The 22,558-nt window shown below is 37.8% G+C and overlaps 1 protein-coding gene across 1 annotated transcript; it reads left to right on the forward strand.

Moving 5' to 3' along the window:
• Window positions 1-4,588: 4,588 nt before the first annotated feature.
• LOC586555 lies at window positions 4,589-17,351 on the forward strand. The gene is made up of 3 exons (XM_795304.5): window positions 4,589-4,902; window positions 9,575-10,026; window positions 14,707-17,351. The coding sequence occupies exons 1-3, from the start codon at window positions 4,863-4,865 to the stop codon at window positions 14,947-14,949; spliced, it is 735 nt and encodes a 244-aa protein (XP_800397.1). The 5' UTR covers window positions 4,589-4,862; the 3' UTR covers window positions 14,950-17,351.
• Window positions 17,352-22,558: the final 5,207 nt, after the last annotated feature.

Raw genomic sequence — 22,558 nt, forward strand, 5'->3', positions numbered from 1 at the left:
AGATGATTTGCGTTATTAATTTTAAAAGATAGCTGTCTAGTTCCGTCCAAGTAAAATTGTATCAGTGCAATACAGTTACCGGCACAATTTTGGAGAGGGACGCGAAGGAGTTAAATGGCGGCCTGAGCGTGATATCTCACTGTTGTCTCTATGAACCAATGGTTAATTTATCTTTGCAATACTAGAGGCTCTATACTAGAATGAGCTCTACCTATCTATCTTGGCCAATATGACCGTGCTTTAATAGAAACAAGGGTTTGCCTACTATTTTTTACTTCTTTAGTAATGTTTGAAATTACTGAACACGATCGAACTCCATTTTGGCTAAAAAGTAGTCCTCCAGTGGAACCCCAAATGAAAAAATATTTATTACAATTTCCTTCGATCCACCATATCCTTATTTAATCATTTCTCAATTCCAATATTGCCTCTTTCCTCCCTATCTGCCACTTCCATTCTGTCCCCCCCCCCCCTCTCATCCTCAGCCTACACCCTCCCTGCCCCTCGTACCAGTCCACGCATGATTCCTCAACCCACTTTGAGTTCAATCCGAGGCAGGCCTGCTAGCCTAGCCTTCCAATGTCTAGCCCTGATAGCTGGCTTCATTACGGGTCATTGCCCTCTACCAACCATCTACTACCAATACTAAATATAGCAGATTATGAAACAAGTATTATTCGTCAAGATGTTGGGGGCCATTATATCATTGGGATGTATGGGAAACTGGTTTCATTGTGGCACTTGTTTTAGAAATACTGTTTACTCACCTCACAAAGTTAGGTAATCGTATTTCCTAATGCAGAAATTAATGAGTTAGTTAAACTTTTGTAACTAATTTCACTTTTGAAAGTTGATTTGCCGAAAGAATGAATAATGCTGATCAGAAAATGTATTTACCAATGTCGCAAATGTAATTTGAGACATTGAAGAACCTCCAGATCAACCAAATAGTCACAAGGCGAACCTCTTGGTACCAACCACAGTGATATTTGTATTTACATAATTTGGTAGACGATGGATGATTGCAATATTGACATTCCTAGTCCAACACATCGGTGTCTTTATCACAGCAGGTCATGAAAGGACAACCATTCGCAGACGAGCTATATAAACCTCATCTATTCAGAGACGAAAATATACTAATGACATTTTCTTTATTATCTTTTTGTCCGTTTCCTCCCCATCGATCGAAAGAAAAAAAATTGCTAAGCTTTGGAATGTCGCAATCTTTGGTCTTTTGTTTGATCTACTCCCCGCAGAGTGGAACGTATACATTTGTGGCTTCCGTTTTCCTTTTCTTTGATTTCTTTCTTGAACACCGGGAGGTTAGTCAAAGAATGGCTAGATCCTGACCGCATCGATTGGGGAAAAAGGAGTTTGAGGGGGAAAAAATTGATTGAATATATAGGACGTACTAATCGATGTATTCATGGATACAATACTAAGGAATGTGAGATAGATCTATAATAGCACACCGAAGCCACTTACTTTTGCTCTCAAGGTAATTTAAGGAAATGTCTTTATTTTTAACTCTACACTTTGAATAGTAATCTGTACAGTTTTGGCCCAATTTTTTTAATTTGCCATGTTTATGTAAAATTGTACGATAGTTCATGCCTTCACTAAGCCTGTTTTTAATGTTGGAAGTGGCAGTTGCTGCTGATGTAAAATTCATGTACACATGCCATGATACCACCAATTATTCTTGTAATATTACCTGATGAACACTTACTTACCCCCCCCCCCCTTCTCTCTCTCCCCGTCTACAGGGTGATGCTGAGCGAGGCATTGTTTCTAGCATGAATATGATGTAACAAGTCATTTTCTCATATTTTTTCCTGTCAAAACGATCTGCCACAATCAATTTATCGCAAAGATCCAATACGCGTCCTCCTATTAAAAGAAAAACCAGGGTGACACGCCTTATATCCCCTATCTGGTTCAACCGCTAGAACAGATACATTGCATTTATTACATTTATATAAATATTTAATAATATAAGCATTCTCGTCGATCTGGGAAACTTGGCTAGGGTGAACTTGACGACAGGATGGGAAACAAGAAATATAAAATAATCGCACATACTGGACGCCTAGGTCATCAGTTTCAAAGGTTCGGTATGCGTCGTATTTTTAAGTGTTCATGAACCTAGACAGTGTGCGACAAATATTATAGATACACACCTGTTGGGTTACATTTCAGTGAATTCTTGTTAAAATTCTTGTTTTTGTTGTTTTATTTTAGAGAATACAAACGATAAGTGGTTAATCACAATAATATTGAAGTAGAATATTATGAGATAATTTGCCTTTGTAGTGTGGCCATCCTTCGCAACATTCTACTACGCTCACGGTGAGATATATATATTGATATCACATTTTGAATCAAGGAATGTTTTGTTATTATTCAAAGAATTGGCGACAATTTCCCACGGATCTCGTAAGAGAGAACACACTAACCTCGTTGCTATCCCTGGACAGACGAGTTCTGGCATAATGCCAACCAGCACTACTGTTCTGTGTTTATATTTTGTGACCCTGGTATAGTAGTAACAGTAGTAAAAAGCTCCTTTGAGTAAAGAAAGAAGAGGAGAGAAAGGAAAGGAGGTCATCGGAATGAGTGACCGGAAACTTTGAAGGGGGAATTTGGTGTTGGTAGAGGTAGGGGGAGGAGGGGGAGGGGGGGGGGGGGGCAGAACCCGCCCGAAAGATTATAGCCCTCTTACGGTTGAAGGTAATTCCGTCTGGGTTTTTTTAGTCTGGGTTCTAGCTGTCATGCAAGAGGGGTGTAATCAGTGAGATCACCTGGTCAGAAGAGAGGGGTGGCAAAACATGGATGATCAGTTCGACCAGGGTTGGCCAGAGGGCGTGATCAATCATTATCCAAAATTATAGACTATTTATATGGTTAAATTTATTGTGTATTCATGATTTTCTTTTTTCGTAAAATAACTATTTCAGGTCTTCTTTATGAATTCATAATAATATAAACATATTCACATGTTAAGCATTTGTCTCCATTTCTGGAGGGATATACATGGTTTTCTAATATTTTCTTCTATATCAAAATATGAAGAAGTCTCTCTTTTGTTCTTTCTTTTTAAGTTCTTTTCCAACAAAGCTTTTGTAAATAGTAAAAAGTGCATAATTCAAAATAATATCAACATCTTTTTCCTTCTTTGAATTAAAATCAATACCAAACAATAGATGACATGGTTTTGGTGTATTGTGTATTCGTGATGTAGGCCTATCTGCCGTTTGCGTGGGAAAACTAGTTATCTGCCACAAAACTTAAATGTCAGATATGGCGTGTATTTGAACTATGATATGTAGGCCTAATTAGGAATAGGCTGACATGATGAGGGATGAAGAACCGAAACGTCTTGATATTAGGAATAGGCTGACATGATGAGGGATGAAGAACCGAAACGTCTTGATATTAGGAATGAAACCTTTGCAAAGAAGAAGGGTAGGTCTTAGGGAACAACCAGAGCCTGTACTGGGGATGTTCACAATTTCTAAGAAAATATCTACGGATATGATTTCCAATTTTGGAAGAACAGAGTAGATATTAAACACAAATATCATGATCGTCACGATGCCCAGGGGAAAACAAATCTTCAAAAAGACCTTGAACATTGTATTGCCTAGGAGGGTGCATTGACGTAGCCTGCGTGAATCTATCCATTGAGGGCGCTCTTGATCAGATCACTGGGAGGGGGTGGTCTAAGATCAAATATGATTACGAAGAAGGTGTGAGACAGGGGAATCAAACTACCGTGATATTTCACTTTTCTTTATCTAGGTTCCTTTCCGTTCTCTATCCCATCTCTCCCCCCCCTCTCTCTCTCTACTATTTGATAAGGGCACAGTCCCCCTTGCCTTCCACCGGTATAAGCATGTCCTTGTCAGGTTCACAGAGAGACATGTCCTGGCTGTGAACCAATGTTTGTATTCGCTCAGACGTCTTCTATTCTATGTCTGTGAATACTATACGGTATAGTTTACCATATGCTCACCCTCCCCCCCCCCCCCCCGTCCTTCCATTTTAAAAGTGTTTTCCTCTCTCAATCCACGCCTCTTCTTGTCTGTTCTTTTCTCTCGTTTTTCTTCTCCCCTTTGTCACTGTTTTTGTTAGGGATGACGATACAGGGAGTGAGGGGGTGTGACGACCCCCGTAAATGAAAAAAAATTACTGCGGCAACGTCCCCCCCCCCCCCTCTTTTTGTTAAGAAGTCATGCCTAACAACGCCCTCGCTCTCCCTTTGAATCTCTCTCTCCCTGTCTCTCATCCCCTCCTCCTCTATCTCTCTCTCTCTCGTTCTCCTTCCACATCCCTATGTCTGGCTCTCTCTCTCTCTCTCTCTCTACCCCACTTTCTGTGATATAAGTAGATCGATTTTAATAGTCTGTCTGCATTTGCAGCATTCACAGACACCATCAAAACAAATATTGTGAATGGGCAGTCCAGACCGTGATCACAGCACCGATTACTACGCACTCATCGCTCATTGGCTAGTTTTTCAAGCGAGCGGGTCAATGAACAGTAGTCGACACGCCCACTCGATTACTAATAAATTCGTCTCGCAACCGGCCGGCATCAGTCAGATTTTCTTCCAATTTCGTAGAGCAAGCCTCAATTTTGTCATCACAAAGCATCATCCCCGATTGCACTGCACCATCTCCAAACTTTACCGGGACATCTTCAAATTATTGCCCTGTCAGAACACAGAAAAGAATTCGATAGAAAGCTTATCTTTGCAAGAAGTTTGGACGAGTCATTTAGTTTTGCTTCGATTCTGCTCTGTGGGTTACTTTGGCTCGTAGTTTGTTGGTCAACAATACTCCACGTGGTTTTGTCGCATGCTTTCAGAGGCCGGTACATGTGGACGTCTCGAACCTGGTAAGTGGGCAGACTCTTACATTTAAAACATTTTCTGTTTTTAATGGCATGAACATTATTGCTTATTAATAGGAGACATTTATTCTTTCCAATGATTATTGCATCAGTTTTTATTTCCACGCTGGTAACAGGAGGGGAGGTAGGTCTATCAAATTATTATTGAGAGATGATAGAAAATGGAGATCGGATAGAAAGGAACTATGATTTTGGTACTACTCTTTGAATGTGTGTTTGACGAATGGATGTGAATGCTTGAATAGTATTTCTTTTTTATAGAACGTATTGCGATGTACTTCCATATTTTGACACGAACTTATAAACTTCTTATTGTCTGGCCTTAAATGTGCCCAAACCAGGCAGCTAGATGCAAATCAAAGCTCATTCTGTCATGTTGGATGAAACCCTTTTAGTTTTCCATTTTCAACGAAATAACTTCAAGCAAAAGGAGGCCTCCCCCGCCCCTCGATCGCAGAAAGCAGTAAAAGTATTATGATAGAGAACACATTCTTATATACGATTCGGTTATACCGACATGGATTTGGAAGATCATACGACAAATGTCAGTCGGAGAAGATTTTACATTTTTGTACCACCACAAAAAAACCAACAAATAATAAATAGAATCAAAAGTATAATCGAGGGAAGATTACTAAAAGTATAAAAAGTTTTAAAATATAATAATAATAATAATTTGGATTGATAAAATTGCTTAATACACACCTTGTACATTAAAACCGTGGAAGTGTATTATGATAATAATGAATTTCATAGACCATTGGAAATGTGTGCCCAGATAGTTTTACATGCAGGGTGAAAGAAAGAGGGGGGTTGGGGAAATGGGTGGGAACGCGATATAAAACTCAAAGTGAATAGAGATAGAGCATGCGGTGCTACGCCATTTACCACCTTAACAATCACCCCAAGCCAATTAACAGCGACACAATTACCCCCCCCCCCCCCCAGCAATCCCCCCTAGTACAATATTAACCCCTGTGATAGTTAGCCCCTTGTGACAATCACCTCCGGAGAATTTACCGCTGAGACAATTACCCCCGGTAAATCCGGGGAAAACCCCTCCACCTCCTCCCTAGACACATGTGTCAAAAATTGTTTTGGGAACATTTCGGAGCATTCGGAATATTACATCTTGTCTTTGCTTTCCTCTCTCTCGTTCTCAACTTTATTTATCCTAAGCCTTTTTTAAATTATCTATGCAATCTGATTGGGTCGGAGGGTTTCGCCACTCTATCGTAGTTTTTTTCACCTAGTAAAGTACGAAACATTACCTTTCTCGCAGAAAGGTACACGTTATAGCGCGTCTCCAAAAATGGCACAACAAAGAAAACATGAGATGATGTTTCAATTCTGTATTTTCTCATTATGTATCCGTCATTTGTAATTTTCATCACCAGATGAGTGTGTAATTTCCTTTGTATGTATAGTGGACACTCATCTATAATTTGTTTCAAAAATATTTTAAAATCCTTCAAGTTATGTATATTTTTGTTTCCATCGCCTCACGGGGGTAGGCTAATGGTCCTGCTAAGGGAACAGTTTCTGGGGGTTGTTGTCCTCAGGGGAGAGTTTGTTGCCTTAAACAAATTAACGAAGTTTTTGCCTCGATGGCTAAAATGTAAACAATAACTTTAATAGTTGTGTATTTGAATCGGCCCATCGATAGATTATAAACCGTGCACGCTATCTCAGTTGATCATTTAAATTGATTTCAATTAGAATTGACATCTCCAATTTGATCACTGTAGGTCGTCGCCGATAACTGTTGGCTATCGACGCCAATATCATGAAATAGTTTCCTCGAAATGAAGAGGATATCCTTCATAATACGGTGTAACCTTCATGCCTGGAACCTAGCTACAGGATTGATGGCGGATTAACGAATTGATCTTGTGACGTATGCGGAGAAATTAAGTGGGATGGGGGGGGGGGGGCACTGCGCTAATGTGCATTTTCTTTGTTGGTTTAATGTTTAAAGGAATCCAAAATCTCGAGTTTTTCGTCATTAAACCGTGGATGTCGACATTAATAAAAAGAAGAAAAAATATAGTTAACTTGCTGATTGGTTTCAACACCGATACAGTAATTTCACAAAATAATTTGAAAGTTTCTTTTTTAAAGTTTGAATTGAGAGAAACTGATAATGGTGACTAGAGCCACTGATAGTAAGGGGCCAATTTCAATTTTATTTAAAATTATTTCGTTCTGAGTGTTCTACCTTTAATAATGAATACTTAGGCCTATTTGTTATTGATTTTATCGAATTAGTTTGGCATCATTGGAGTGAGTATAATTTTCCCATGAATTTTGTCTTCTTATTTCGTTATTCAATGTACGTGTCGTTGTATACAATTGTATTTGATTCAGGGGTCAGGTTAAGTTCTTCCCACCAATCATTTCATTGGCTTCCGTCCAAGTTCGAAAAGAGAATTTTATAACGTTTTCCTTGCCTTCTGATAGCAGATACCGAAGTTATTACTGTTATAACAACTCGTCTACTAACTCGTGTATACCCTTTTTATTGACCCTTTATAAACGCTGTTTATATATAAGCTGTGATTTATATCAAGGTGCGAGACTGCGAGATTATCTTCCATATCTCCATTTTTTCCTTGACGTTTTTTTTTAATGCGTGTTGCTCCCCCACTCTTCTGCGTTTTTGAGTCCCCTTCAAGCGTCGCCCGTGGCACATGACTCGTGCCCCTTGTGCATGCCCCATGTATGTAATCCCATATTTCATTCTTTGTGTGGTGCATGTGATTTTCAGCAATTGAGTTTTTTCCTTCATTTTGATTATTCATAAACCTCACTATATACTGCATATTCGATAAATCAATAGTTTCTAGACGATTCCTTTCACAATGTTCTCGTGTGACCAAGTCAAATTTCAATGTCATATTTAGGAATATTTATTAGACATTTACGGACAAGACTTGTCTGGCTACAAAGCAAAATATCAATGTCATTGAAGTCAAGCCCAACTGTTTCCGACAGCAGAGGAAGACGATTACTTGAATCATCTGAAAGGAATTAGTGATAATTAGTGCTTACGAGCTGAGGTTCATGCCTGACATTGTTAATGGCGTGAATGCGTGAGAATTTCAGTTGAATTTGAAAATATAATTTGCTGTTCTTGGGTTCTATGCTCCAAATAAGCATTTGTAAAAACTTAGAAATATTTGAATGTGTATGTTTATTTGTTTAACTTGACTGGTAAGAAAGCATTTGTATGATGTATACATAAGAACGAGGGACCGAGAGCTTTAAGTCGTCTCGGAGGGATTTAGTAATGAGGATTAAAATCTTACCAAACTAGCACTAGCGCTTCGACTTGGTTTGGAACCAGAGACCTCCCGGTATAACGAAACCACTGCTTTACCACTGAGCCGTCGCGCCTCCTCTAACTATATAACATATAATTATCCTGCTCTTTTAGACACCCCCCCCCCCCCACCGCCCCCACAGGCTGCCCAGCTAGATTGCTTTGATTCTTCGCCCAGAAATCTACGACTGTCCTGAGAGTCGTAAGAAAATTTCGATTGCTTTCTTATCTTTTTGAAGAATGATGACGAGGGGTTGGTAAATTTCTCGTTTAGATTTTTAGTTGCACACGTTCAGATTCAATTTACTCCTAACTAATTTTCTTGAAACGGTTGAAAAACGCTGGAAGCACATGATAGTGCAATGTCTGACCACCTGTAGAAGAAGAGGATCATCGACTTGACTTCCTGCAGTGTTGTTCATAGCATGGTGTTCGGAGCTCCATGTTCAGTTCACAGCTTTTTATCCCACGGAAATATGGCGTTCGTGAGGTCGACACTCGTGCCCTTTCCACTACACAAATATGTAACCACATCTAAAAATACCATATCACACTTTTCTGATTGATAGGATGAGTTCAATGTTAGGACGCATTGTGTATAGAAACAATGTCAACCGCTTGTGGTGGATTATTGTCTGCCCTCCCCGGTGAGACGATGAAAGGTTCTCGTGTGTTTCCACAACTTTTCACACCCTTTAAAGATTTCAAAAGAAAGAAAAGTCTTACCAATAAAGCACAAACATTCCATTCAATGCTGAGGGAAAATGTAATAAAAGAGAAAATAAGACAGTGTTGCGATTGGAATGTTTGTATTGAGATTTTGTGGTAAAGGTCTTTGTGAATATAGATCTCAGTTTGTTTAGTCCTGGAGCTAGAATGATTATGTATGTAATCATTGCAACCAGATAATTGACGCGTGATAACTTCCTCTTTCGATGCAAGATGCGGTATTTTGTGCATTTGTAGGATTTATGAATCAGAGATGAAAAGGTAAAGACATTTTATTACCATGATTACGTAGAACGAATGGATTTAAAAAATCATTTATTAATGTGTAATGATATGTTATCAAAGCAAAGTCTCAACGCTATAGTCCACTGTACGCGTTATTAGACTGTTCTCCCAAGAATAAAGGGAGATGCAAAGTGTGTGAAAAGAGGTGAATAGTGACAACTTTCTGGTGACGCCATAGGTTTACTCATGGGACGTGTTTTGAAAATGATGGTGGATTTTTCATGATCATGATAATGTTTATTTATCAATTAAGAAATGAACACACTGTAAAAAAAGTCGGATACACATTTTGACGCCATTTCTCTTTGTCATTACACACAGATCGCTTTGGATCCACTAAGAACCTATTCATAAAGCTGTCTTCAGCAGCCACGATATCTTATACCAGATCGTCCAGCATGATGTCGACTACTTTAAGTTGCCAATGGTTACTAATCAGCATCGGAACAGTCCTCATCATCCCCGCCATCAACCTCGCCTCAGCCGGTATCACCAGACATCGAGGCTCGATGTCATTGGACAAACGAGGAGGTCACTATCAGCCATCATCATCAGACTCGACCTCCTCCTCCTCCTCACATATTCACGACCACCAGGTTGAACAAGAGGAACATGATTTCGTGTCTGAGAATAGAACATCACCATCACTTCCTCTGATCCAAGATGGCGGTGAAATCATGCTACCAAGAGGGTTTAAAATCATTGCTCTCGATGAGGACGATACTCCATTTATCATCATTCCAAACATGCATCACATTTTGGAAAATAATAGTGTGAGTATTTATTGTATTGATATTGTTTATAAACTTTGTTGGGAATGTATGTATGAGCTCGGGATCGTGATAGGCACAAGCAGCCAACAGTGTGTCAGGATTACAATGCCATTGTAATCATAAAAATACATGTATATACCTTTAAATGTCCCATTTGCAAGCCAAACAATGAAAAGGTTAAATTACAACGGCATTTGAAAGATAATACTAATTTAGAACTTCCCTTTAAAAAAAAAGGGGGGGGGGCCTGAAAATGTTTTTAAGTGGGAAAATGACGACTATTTGTTGTCGAATCGACTTAAGAGCTATAGAGCCTGTTAGTAATAGGCCTAGTCTGATTTTCAGACCATTGTACCGAATGGTCGTATGTTTTATGCTGCGCAAAGATTCAATCAGTTTAATTTTGGCCATTACAAGAAGTGGGTTATTGATGTAGACAAATGCTCATGTACCCTTTACAGCTCATTTTGTGTATGTTATTACCAAAGAAAGAAGAAAAAAAAATCCAGTCAGTCACTCAATAGTGTCTGACAGTGAAGTCTAGCAAGTAAACGGGTTTCCTTGCATAATTTGAATATTAGGACACTGCTAACGTTTGAATTTCACAGATAGGACATACATGACATATAATTCCTGCAAAGTTCTACAGAATTTGATGTTGGCTGCAAAAGAGACATAGTATCTTTAAATAGTATCACGAAAAATGAAATGTTTAAAATAAAATGGGCAAGAATACAAAAATGAAGATTTCATCATGATAGTATATAACAAAATTTAAAAAGCTATACACTTCCAATTACCAAGCTGTATTTGTCTGATATTGCAGCTTGGTTGACGCTTGCTCACAATACAAGACAAGATTCTAGAGGGTATAGGATGAACAATTTCTTATCAGCGTACGTAATCAAATGATGGTATCTTTGATGTATAGACGTATAATGGTCTCTTGCTGTTTCTAAATTGATCCTCGCAAGAGTAGATGGATTCGCTTTCAGAAAAATTATGTGGTATAATATTTTTCTCATAAACTCATCGGCCAAACTAGCTACAGAGCTATGTTAGCATGTTTCTCAACGGGATTCATATCGACATCAAAGATGCGACTGAGAAGGTCTAGCATGTCTCGGGATGCAGTACCTCATATTTACTGAATTCATCTCGTCTAGTGTGTTCATGATTGTGACTGTAAAGTGATAGCAAAGCTCTGGCCAGGATGTTAATACTCGACCTGAAAACCCTAATTCCCGGCCTACATATCTATATATTCCCTGTTTTATCAAATCCTTCATTGGTAATTGTGCCACGATGCACAAAACTAATAACGATTGACAGCGTCCGACCTGTCTGCGTCTCCAAGTCCTATCTATGTAAATGAAATGAAATAAATTGTATAATAATGTGTTTTCATTGCTAGAGCGACGGATGGGATCGCTTAAAAGGTTGTCTGTCTGGCCTGTGACATTTGGCAATATCACTTTATTCATAGGTGTAATTAATTCGATCAGCGAACCTTGCTCCGAATCTAGTGGTTATGGTTTGCCTTATCAAGCAATGCATTCACCTAATTACAATGGCATTCCAACAAAGAATCCGTTTATGCTAGCAGTTTGGGATTACCGCACGCTCAATCTCTTTATCAATTTCTGCTTGCCAATGCCAGATCCCGATGTTTTTTTATACGGAAAGGCTAATATTAAAAAATAAAATTTCAAATTTAGATATTTCAGGAATTGCGGTTTATCAAAAGTGTAAGATTCTTCCACATTGGAATGGAAAGAAAGAGAATGCTCACAAATTACTTTTCACCACAACCTTCTCTTTAGGTATATACATGATTGTCATGAGATAAGTTATCATCATTCAGGTTCATCATGTTTTAAACTTTGTCTAAGGACAGGTAAATTCGACCGTATGTCATACAGGTGCCAAAACTTTTCCGATAACGATGGATATGATTTTACAATGCCAAAAAAAAGCCACCATCGGCATTGGTCAAAATACGACGTAAAAGGCGTTATTTATATTTCAGCCGTCTCTGAACCGATTTTGATCAAACAAAGATGATTTTGTCATTTAAATATTATGTTCTTTCAAATATGATACTCAGTTTTTCATTATCTCAAAATTATTTTGTGTAGCGCCCTCTGCAACAGAACTCAGCTATCCCTTTAAGATAAACATTTGATTGGACTTTCCTTAATCTAGAAATGTTCAAGATGAATCTATTTTCGAAGAATTTTGTTTGTGAGAGTCGCCTTTGGAGTCCCGGACCCAGGGAACACGTCCTGCACTGCATTGTTAATATCCATGGCAAGTCTACCTAGTAATGTGTATCTTGCAACCCCTGAGAGTTTCAGATATATTATTTTCATGTTTTACTCTAGGTAATGGGATGTGAGAGGGGTTCAGTTTCATAATCTGTGTCTCATGGAATTACAAACAAAACTAAAAAACCCAAAAATAATTTTGCTTGTAGAAATAATATTTGTTTAATATTTCCAAGGAAATGAGAGATCCTGGTCGAACACGTTACCTACCATTGGGATGTCACGTGTTCGATGTAATCTCAGCATTACTCTGTCTTTCAACCATTCTAAGGAGACGATTTACCGAACTTGGGGTAATAACCACCGGTGGGCATCTCGATTTCAAAGTCCCACGTGCTTACGTTGACGTTAGTTGTGACGCTAGGTATTAGAACTGGCGACCTTGGAGGCTGACAGACATCGCTTGAACTTGAATGAACCACCAGTACCGTTCACGTGGAAGGGAATCCTGTTTGATTCTTCTGATACTCACCAGTACCGTTCACGTGGAAGGGAATCCTGTTTGATTCTTCTGATACTCACCAGTACCGTTCACGTGGAACTTCTAGTCGGGTGATAACGGACATGAAGACTTCAAACCATCGCACGTATGACACGAAACATATACGATATTCCGCGTATTTCATCAACAAAATAAAAGTGAACAGTCCCTTGCATTTGATTTTAAGGTCGGGAAAATGTGATTAGGTTTGAACATGGACTGTTTTGAACGTGGTATTTAATGAAGACAAAGCCCCTGGGGAGAACCAAACCCAGAGATTAGGTGCCTTTTCATCGTGTGACAGGGTATGGTTTGAACGAATCGGTATGTTGCCGAGACAACATTCCGCCGGTGTCTGTCAATAGTTGTCTTCTTCATCCTTCTCCTTGGCATGCGTTGCTTTTTGGTGAAAGTTCAGAATGAGTTCATACCCTTTTATTTGTCGTCTTTTCAAACATCGTGTGGATGTGATTTGAAGATTTTTTTCTTCAATTGATAATTATTAGGGAGAAATTTGGAGGAGAAGAAGAAGACAGTACATAAATCCTGACCAGATTGTTTTTATAAAGTTGGATATGTATTTGATTTGCCCAGAAATGTGATTCGTGTAAAGTAAAAGGCCCCACCACCACGCAAGTAGATTCTTTCTTTATTTGTATGACTTTGTCACATTTGGAGGAGGGGGGGGGGCAGATGTCTCAGATAAGTAGGTCAACGCTAAATAAAAAAATTATACTTTTTTATTTTCTAGAAAAAATAAAAGTAAATTTTATGTTGATGTGTCTTAAACTCTATAAAAATACCCCTGCTGATTAATATTTTTTTTGTTGGCGGAAAAAAAGAAGTGAAATAAACCTTTCGTGGTTCTAAGAATAGAATTAGCGTTGGTAAAATCAAGGAGGATACTCTCTTTGGTAAAATTCTTTGAAGTGAAGGAAGAATGTATTCAACACTACACAGAAGATTAGATTAGATTGCTTCAACCAACATAAAACAATTTACGATGACAATATACAAAATAATGGTTAGAACCCCTAAGAAGCAGAAAATCTGCTTGTAATCGGGGCCCTGTAATAAACAATAACAACATAATGAACATAAACAATAACAAGTAAAAGACTTGCGTAATACAAGCACGCACAAACACATTAACACACACGCATTCACCAGGAAGGTTTCGCAGATAGAATAGAAAGTAGCGAAAAATAGGAAAGGTAGAAATAAAGGAGAAGTAAGACGGGAGAGAGAAGTACCTACTCAACCATGGATATCATTCTTTGAAACAGACTTTTTTTTTTACATTGATTTTAAAGTGTTTATAATTATGAACTGGATCTTAGGTCATGATTCAATGAATTCCATTTGCGTACCCCGACGAATGATGTCGAATTATTTAGTGATGTTCAACGAGAAAGAGGGTGAGGTATTAAAGTTATGACTTTGACGAGTAGGTAATTGTGAATAGAAGACTATAGTAGTTTACCTCCAACATGCGCCGGTTGTGCCCAAGATGGACAGATTCAACATGATTGTGAGGAGACTGAGGTGGATAAAACTATAATAGTTCTTGGAATGTACTTTTCATTGACTGCAGTGACTAATTATTGATTGCACCCGAACGATGTACGTCATGTAGTGAGAGTAGATGGTGATTAAACTAACCGTCTGCACCGGCATCCTTCCTGTGTTAATAACTTAAGGCAACCATTTGTTTGTGCCAGGAGAATAACATAACTTGATCTGACTCAGATGTCGCTCTTCGTAAAAAGGGCAATGGGCCTATAAGGTAGAATTATGAAACATAATTGTATTTTCTTTTAATCCACTTATTTGTATTTACCTGTACCGATCATATTTTGTCTCAATTTCCAGGATTTGACGAAATTGCTGAAATCTGCTTTGAGAGAGGCTCATCGGAACAAGCGTTCACCATCAACTAATGAAGCCTCGTCATCGAGATCATCGTCACCGCAATCGGTTTGCAGATTCGAATACCGAACCACCGTACTCAGAGAAGGGCATTGTGTTCGATTTGGAGACTTCCCAGCGTGTCTCTCTGGTGATCAGATGTACCCCTATGCACGGGATTGCGTTGGGCGTAGGAACTTTGGTTAGTCCGAAACATCATCTGGTTCAACACTCTGCACGATGCATTCGATTTGTGTGTATCACAGGGGATCTTGTGGCACGTTGAGGGGAGACGTTGATTCGCTCCTTACCCATGTGTGGAGTAATCATGAACATATTTTGCGGATCAGTACGAGTCGCGTTTGTACGAATAAAGAGACTAAACTGTATTTAAAGAATAGGTGGTTATATTATGTGTATCGTATTGTGTAAATATTTGGTGAGATGCGTATTGATAGTGATGGAGAAAAATAGCCAGAAAATGAACATTTAATTCGGCAAAGAGACTGCAATCGATTTCCCATTGTGATGTAAAAAATAACTAAATGTTATTAAATTATTGTTTTTGTTTCTTAAAGTTTTGATCACCAGTCAGACATTGTATTGTAACATTGTTTGTCACGTCTATTCTTTTTTCGCCGTAACTAACAACTTGTAAACGATTTTACCGTTTCAATTTAAGAGTGGTGTATCGATATCATTTCCTTCAAACCTGAAATTTGTGCACGTACATCCCGCTCAATCCTGAACAGTCTAAACGGACAACATTTCAATGGTGACTTGCTTCAAGAAATGATGACGCATACATCAATGAACTCCCTGTTATTGATAAAAGTGTCGTTAAAACTTTAAAATGTATAATTACGATCGTCGGCCGCACTCGCTTAATCGATCATATTCACGTTTGTATGGGCGTTTCCTCTGAGAGGGGGTCACATGCCCCCTCACCCATCTCAACATTTTGATAAGGGAGAGAAAAAAAGTTGGAATGGAATGTAATTGAACCAATACGTTAAGACCCTTCACACTCTGTACATCCGGTGCCCCCCCCCCCCCCCAACCCCCGAATGCCCGAAGCCACCCTACGTCACTGGCCTTTTATCAGAGTAAATCAATAATAGCTTCTCCCGAGCAATTAGTGCATCGTACTTAAGAGAGGACTTAGTAGGTTTAAACTAGACAGGGCTCTCATCAACAGTAGGAATTGGATTGTATAGGAGCAGTGATTAATGATTTTTATTTATTTTATCTGTTGTGTCCTCCAGAATTAAGAACGCAACTGCTGCTATCAAAACATTCCTGCTATATCCAGTATTGTGTTACTTATTAATCATTGTATCTTTTGTTAGGAGCATCGTACATAAGTAGCGCAATATATTTGAATTATTTAACTGTTCACCACCCACTCTCATTAAGTGTAAAAGTCGTCAACACGATACAGGACTCAACATCATTTCTATGAAATAAATAAATAAGAGTGGGTGCTGAGCTAAACGAATCATCATGACACATTCATGAGTGTGATATAACTTAAAGGTCGAGCGTTATAATTACTGAAAGACAACCTCGGAATAGAGTGGAGTATGTTTGTGTTGCTGAGTAGACGAATGTATGGTTAACATTAAATTGCCGACGCCGAGGAGTACAGGTTTGCCATGTTTCTATTGAACCCGACTGTTGCCATAGTATCAAAACGTTCACGTACATTTTTATTAAACATTAAAGAGCATTCCTTTTTTTTTTTTTTTTTTTTTTTTTTTTTTTTTTTTTTTTTTTTTTTTTACAGCTACACGTAAATTCACGTTTCTGCAAACATGTATGTATTCATGATTGATACTAGATGACACGTGGTTTGTAAGGAAGTATTTGTTTTTCATATTGAATCTTAACATTTTACATACAAGCGTACACAAGCTTTCTTAGCAGTCAGGTAAAACAATGAAAGAAACAAACAAACCTAAATAGTTCATATGAAATGTAAATGACCATTGACCATACACTTTCTTGTATCGAAATTACATTTGTTATTCTCTTTAGTTGCTTTGTGGAAATTTCATAGAGATGATTTGTTTCCCTCTCGTTAGTTTTTACCATTTCGATTACTGCCATTTTCTGATTTTTAGCAGATTTCAATTCCTATAGTACTAAATGTATTCATATTGGTCATGTAATGTGGGTTTTTATATTGTGAATTTGAGGTTTAATTTTTGAATGTGTATTGATGCCTTGAAATTTTATGATGATTATCTTTTTATTTCAGTAAAACATGCAATGTATAGCTGTTTTTTAAAATCAATTCCATATAATAGTGAGGTTTTAATCTGCATCATTGACTCGCAGAGTTCTTTAAATTAATGATCTTTTAGAGTTTATCGGCACATATAGACAAGTTTAGGTGAATTCAACGAAACGAATTTTATTTTCTTCACGCAAGTTCTGAGATGGACCAATGTAATTCTTATTCTTCAAATGTGTAAATTGTATTATATAATTTGTCTACCTATATGTGTGTGTATATTTCTCTTCATGTTGTCATGGTTATTGTAAGCATTATATTGATATTACATTATTTTTTATTTTATAGATTAAAGTGATATTTATGAACGATACAAAAATCTTATATGATTGCCTGTGTTTTTTCTATTGGGGCACCTGTACAATGCGTACAAAAATTATCCCTAACTAGGGTACATTCCATTTAAAAGTTATAACCTGTGTGATATTTTTTTAAAAATCATTAACTATCTAATCATTAACTATCTAATCATGGACTATCTAATGGTACATTACCCATCATTCTGCTGCCACACTACAGCCTTTAAAAACGTATTGTCAAAATCCAGTCGTGCTGGTATCTCTTTGGTCGTACCAAGTTTGGGCTGAACTAATTCACGTAGGTCAAAGCCTTAAGACGTGTTTTTTTTTTTAAACAGGGCTATTTCGACTGTACTTTTAACAAACCTGGGGTTGTTTCACAAAAATCCTAAGTTGGACTTAACAATTATGGAAAGCCGTAAGCATCTTAATATTTTTTACAATTTATTTTAAAAGGCATAAAATGTTGATTCAAATTATTTATATTTTCTATTATCAAGGTGATTTCATGTTCTTGATGTGGAATGTATGAAAAGTCTAAAATACTTGAAATTTTGCTTTTGAATATATTTCATTTTAAGGCTATTAATGGCTATCCATAATGTTAAGTCCAACTTAGAGTTAAGTTCGACTTAGGACCTTTGTGAAACACCCCCCTGGTGCTAGGTCATCCGCAGTAGAAACATTACGAAAAGAAAAGAATATCACTAGACAGAACACGAGTGAGACAGAACACAATCATGATCAAGATTTCACGGTCAAATGATTAAGAATTTATAATCACAAGTTACCAAAGCTCGGTAAACTTATTCAAACGCACTGTAGATTAAAGACATATCAAATTAAATATGGAAAAATAGGGGGTATGGGAGGAAAACGAGTAATATCTCTCTTTTTTTAATCGGAAAACTGAGTGGGAGACGAATACTGCAATAATTTTGGCACATCAGCATACCGATGATATATCAGATTATTACCATAGATCGCCTTTATCAAAATATAAGACACAGGTTCAAAGAGAGAGAGAGAGAGAGAGAGAGAGACATGGCGAAAACGGAGGAGTAAGAGATGAAAGAAAAGGAGAGAAAAAGGAAGCCAATGTAGTAAATAGTTTTGTAACTTTCACACGGAATCTAAAAAGATCATACCTTTTCCTTCACATCACGTCGATCTGGCGCTGCTCAGTGGCTGCCGGGCTCACGATCAATTAGCAGGGGCGTAGACAACGGGGGGAGGGGGGGGGGGGATGAGGGGGATGGCATGTACAATCATCCCCCCCCCCCCTAGGTTTTGGGGAATGATATTTGCTTACTTAATAAGTCATAATGATGATAATAATAGTAATAATAATAATGATAACAATGATAATATTAATAATAATAATAATTATGATGATGATAATAATAATCCTCATCATTATTGTAATTGTGTTTATTGTTATTAGCCGCATTCACACGGTGAAAGCCAATTCAGACGGTAAAAAAAAAGAAAATCTTACAAGTATTTTGTGGTTATCTTGTGGTTTGGAAACATAACCACAAGATTAAACAGGCGCGGACCTACGGGGGGGGGGTTAGGGGGTTTAAACCCCCCTTGGGCGGCCCAAAAAACAAACAAAACAAAAAAAGGAGAAAAAAAAAAAAAAAAGAAAGAAAAAAGAATGCACGCTGGAGAGAAACCCTTTCAAGTGCAAATATTGTGAGAAGATATTCAACTCATCTGGTAACTTAACCAAACACATGATAACTCTGGATATAACTGTGTATTTAACTGTTACTTGATTTAAAAAGACGTTATCATACACTGCTTTTTATGGTCTCCATTGTGTTAATAAAATACGGGGTTCAAATAAACACCCCCAAAAAAAATCGGCTCGCCGCTTCGCGGCTCGTGGACGATGCTCTGCATCGTCATTATTGGTCAACCCCCCCCCCCTTAGCAAAAAGCTAGATCCGCCCCTGAGTCATTCCCCCCAGGTGTACGAACCTGTCTACGCCACTGTCAATTAGGCAAAAAGAATTTCCATTTCCGGTTTAATAAAATTTGGAGTGGACTTTAAAAGATTATTATTATTATTATTATTATTATTATTATTATTATTATTATCTCTCTAGAATCTTTTGCAAGAATTGCCAATAACCGGGCGTCAGCACATGGAAATAAAATAAGAGGGGGTGGGGGGGGGGGTGGGTTGGGGTTGGGGGAGAGTCGCGCCGACCGATATTTCGCTCAGGAAGGGGATGGGGGGGGGGGTAGTGAGCACTAAAATGTGTGAGCACGTCGGACACGCCCCCCCCCCCCCCCCCCCCCCCGCGTGGATCCGCTCCGGCTGAGAAATTGGTTCACCTCCTTACTTTGTGGTCGATATGGGTGATATATCCGCAAGACCAGGCAGAACATTTTCAAGGTTACATAAGAGGGAAACTATATTTCCGTTGCTTTGATGTTGTTATGACCCAGTTACGGGGTACGGATGAGGCGGGGCTCATTACTTCTCTACATTTCTACTTCATTTTCTGTTTTAATCCGCTCAGTACCTGCTCATTATTAGGTTTTCACAACAGAAAATCGCGTCTACTCACAGAGGTATTACAATCCCCTTCATCCGTTCTTTTCCGTCAACTGTCAGACTGATTTGTTTTTGCTGCCTAACATTTGATATTAGTCTGGTTAGTTCCTAGCCGAATGGTGCCAATGTTGGTAGGAAACTGAACATGTGTACGTAGAAGACAAGACAAATTGACGTCAAAGATTAAACATGTCAGATAGGATAGCGTTAGGTATATCGACCGTGCATGATAGTTGGATGAATCTATTGGCCTTTACAAGCAGGAAGCAGAATGTTTGGTCAAACGATACATTCAAAATGTCAAAGTATCAGCTTTATAAAGCTCCCAATTTAGTTGCATATTCTGTTCTCATTCTTGTTCGTATCAGCGGTAAATACTAATTACAACTAATGCCAGCCTTGAAAATAATAAGTGAGATTGTTTTCCTCACTTTACATGACATTTCAGTTACAGAAAACATCAAACTGTGGGAGTACGAGGGTTAATGTCACATGTTGATGGTTACAAATATGAAATAATTTGGCCGTATGCAGAAAACAAAATTCCCCTAATTAACATACTGGGCAGACCTTGCCAAGAGGATAATTATGTATCCAACCAACTTTGTGTTTTGTTTAACCTTTACTGCGTGTTTAGTACTTTTCCCATTTTGAAGTAAGAATTCTTTATTTTGACCCTAATTGTGCAATATATTAGCCAAGTTTGGTGAAGAAAATGCCTAAATTCGGTAGGACACATAATTACACTCGTGCTGGGCAATTATTTACCAAATGTGTTAAGAGTGCAGTAGCGTGACAACCATCACATGGCGAAGAAAAGAGAAAAATGAAGGTGAAAATTCAGAGGAGCCTTTTCCACAATATATACCCCTAATTTTATAATGTATCCACCTAATATGACCAGTGACCACTGCAATGATGACAGACTTCGTTATGTTCTTATCTAGTTTGTCACTTATCTTTTCTCTTTATTTCTTTTCTTTCCTTTAGTTCGTCTGTTCCTTTTCGTTCTTGTTTATATCCGGACCCCATGGAAGAACAGGCGTATTTTGTTAATACACCTAAAATGGGCTATCCGCCGTATATCTCATTTATGTATGTATGTATTAATAATAATAATAATAATAATAATAATAATAGCTCGTTCTTATAGAGCGCTTTTCAGGACCGGAGGCCCTCTCGAAGCGCTTTACAGATAAGTATATTATTTGTATGTTGTGATGATTTTATAAGGAAATTAAAAACAAATTAAAAAAAATCTATAGTGTATTTTGTCCATAAGGTTTATACGACACAAGCCTAAGCTTTTAGGAAGTACGCCGTCTTCATTTTGTTAAAACTGGTAATACGCTCTGTCAAATTTGTCAAGTCTTTTTGTATATAATAGTGCTGTAGTATTTTGTTGATATGAAACAAATTATTTGAAGAAAATATTTGCTCCTTTGAATAGAATTGAATCGTCAGTTATTCATAACTATCCAACAAATTGCGAAAGTCTCGTCAACTCATATCAAGCTATATAATTTTTTTAAAGCGTAATTTTGATATCAGCCTCAAACAAAAGGGAGATATGTCTATGTCTTGTATTTCAAAGACATATATAGGCTGATAAAAAAGATTGAACTTTTATTATTTACCTTAAATCCCTTAATTTTCGAGCCATACAAATAATTGAAACCTAAATTTGGCATTATTCTAAACTAAGTTTATCATGGGGCAGCAGCGATGAAATCTAGTAGGATGAAATGCGAATGTACTAGGCCATGGAAAGGTTTGGGTGGGGTCCTATCTTCTCTCTTTTTTTTTCTTTTTTTTAAACTTTTCTTTACCCCCTCCCTTTTTTGTTTTACCCTTCTACCCCCTTGCTTCCCCTCATCATTCACGCCATTGCGGAGCGAAGTACATGTATATGCTCGTTGGCAACCCATAGGCAAGGATTCGGGGTTGTAAAAGCTTGCTAATTTGAAATATGACACGTATTTCCAGCTTGCGGGGGCTTTTTCTGAATAATTTCAAACTCTTGCTGTTATATTTCTTGTTAATGCAAGACACACCAACATGGAGGAGAAAGAACGAGACTATAATTCAGTTTATTGGGTTGCGTGGGTAGTATGAATAATAACACGATGGTAGAGGTACATGAGATTATAATGTCAATCTCATCATTTCTGGTAAATTACCCACTGCTATCGAGGTATTTGAAGGTACACCGAGTATTAATATCGTGTTCTGATTTCCCCAAGGAAGACGATGCTTCCCTATACATACGTGTCGAGGTTGCTATCCAACCGAGCACACAATACCAATGTGACATGAAATAAAGGATACATGCAATTTTTCAAGAAATAGTAATTTATTTTCACAAATGTGCCCAAAAAAGATTATCTTCCAACTATAGTACACCCAATTGTTCATTTACAGCAAGAAAAAGATTTACGATAATGATTACATCATAATATCGGCAAGTAAACTAAAGTTATGACATGATCAACAGACACTGATGTAACAGTTGAAATAAACAACAAATGCACATAATGATTAAGCGTGAACTATAAACCAAATAACAAATGAAAATAATTTACAATAGAAAATATGACACGGTTCTCACATTAATGATGGATGTTATTTTCTTTTGTAATGAAATAGAGAACT

The sequence above is a fragment of the Strongylocentrotus purpuratus genome, unplaced genomic scaffold (assembly GCF_000002235.5).
Source record: "Strongylocentrotus purpuratus isolate Spur 01 unplaced genomic scaffold, Spur_5.0 spur5_scaffold_14, whole genome shotgun sequence".
Classification (NCBI taxonomy): domain Eukaryota; kingdom Metazoa; phylum Echinodermata; class Echinoidea; order Camarodonta; family Strongylocentrotidae; genus Strongylocentrotus; species Strongylocentrotus purpuratus.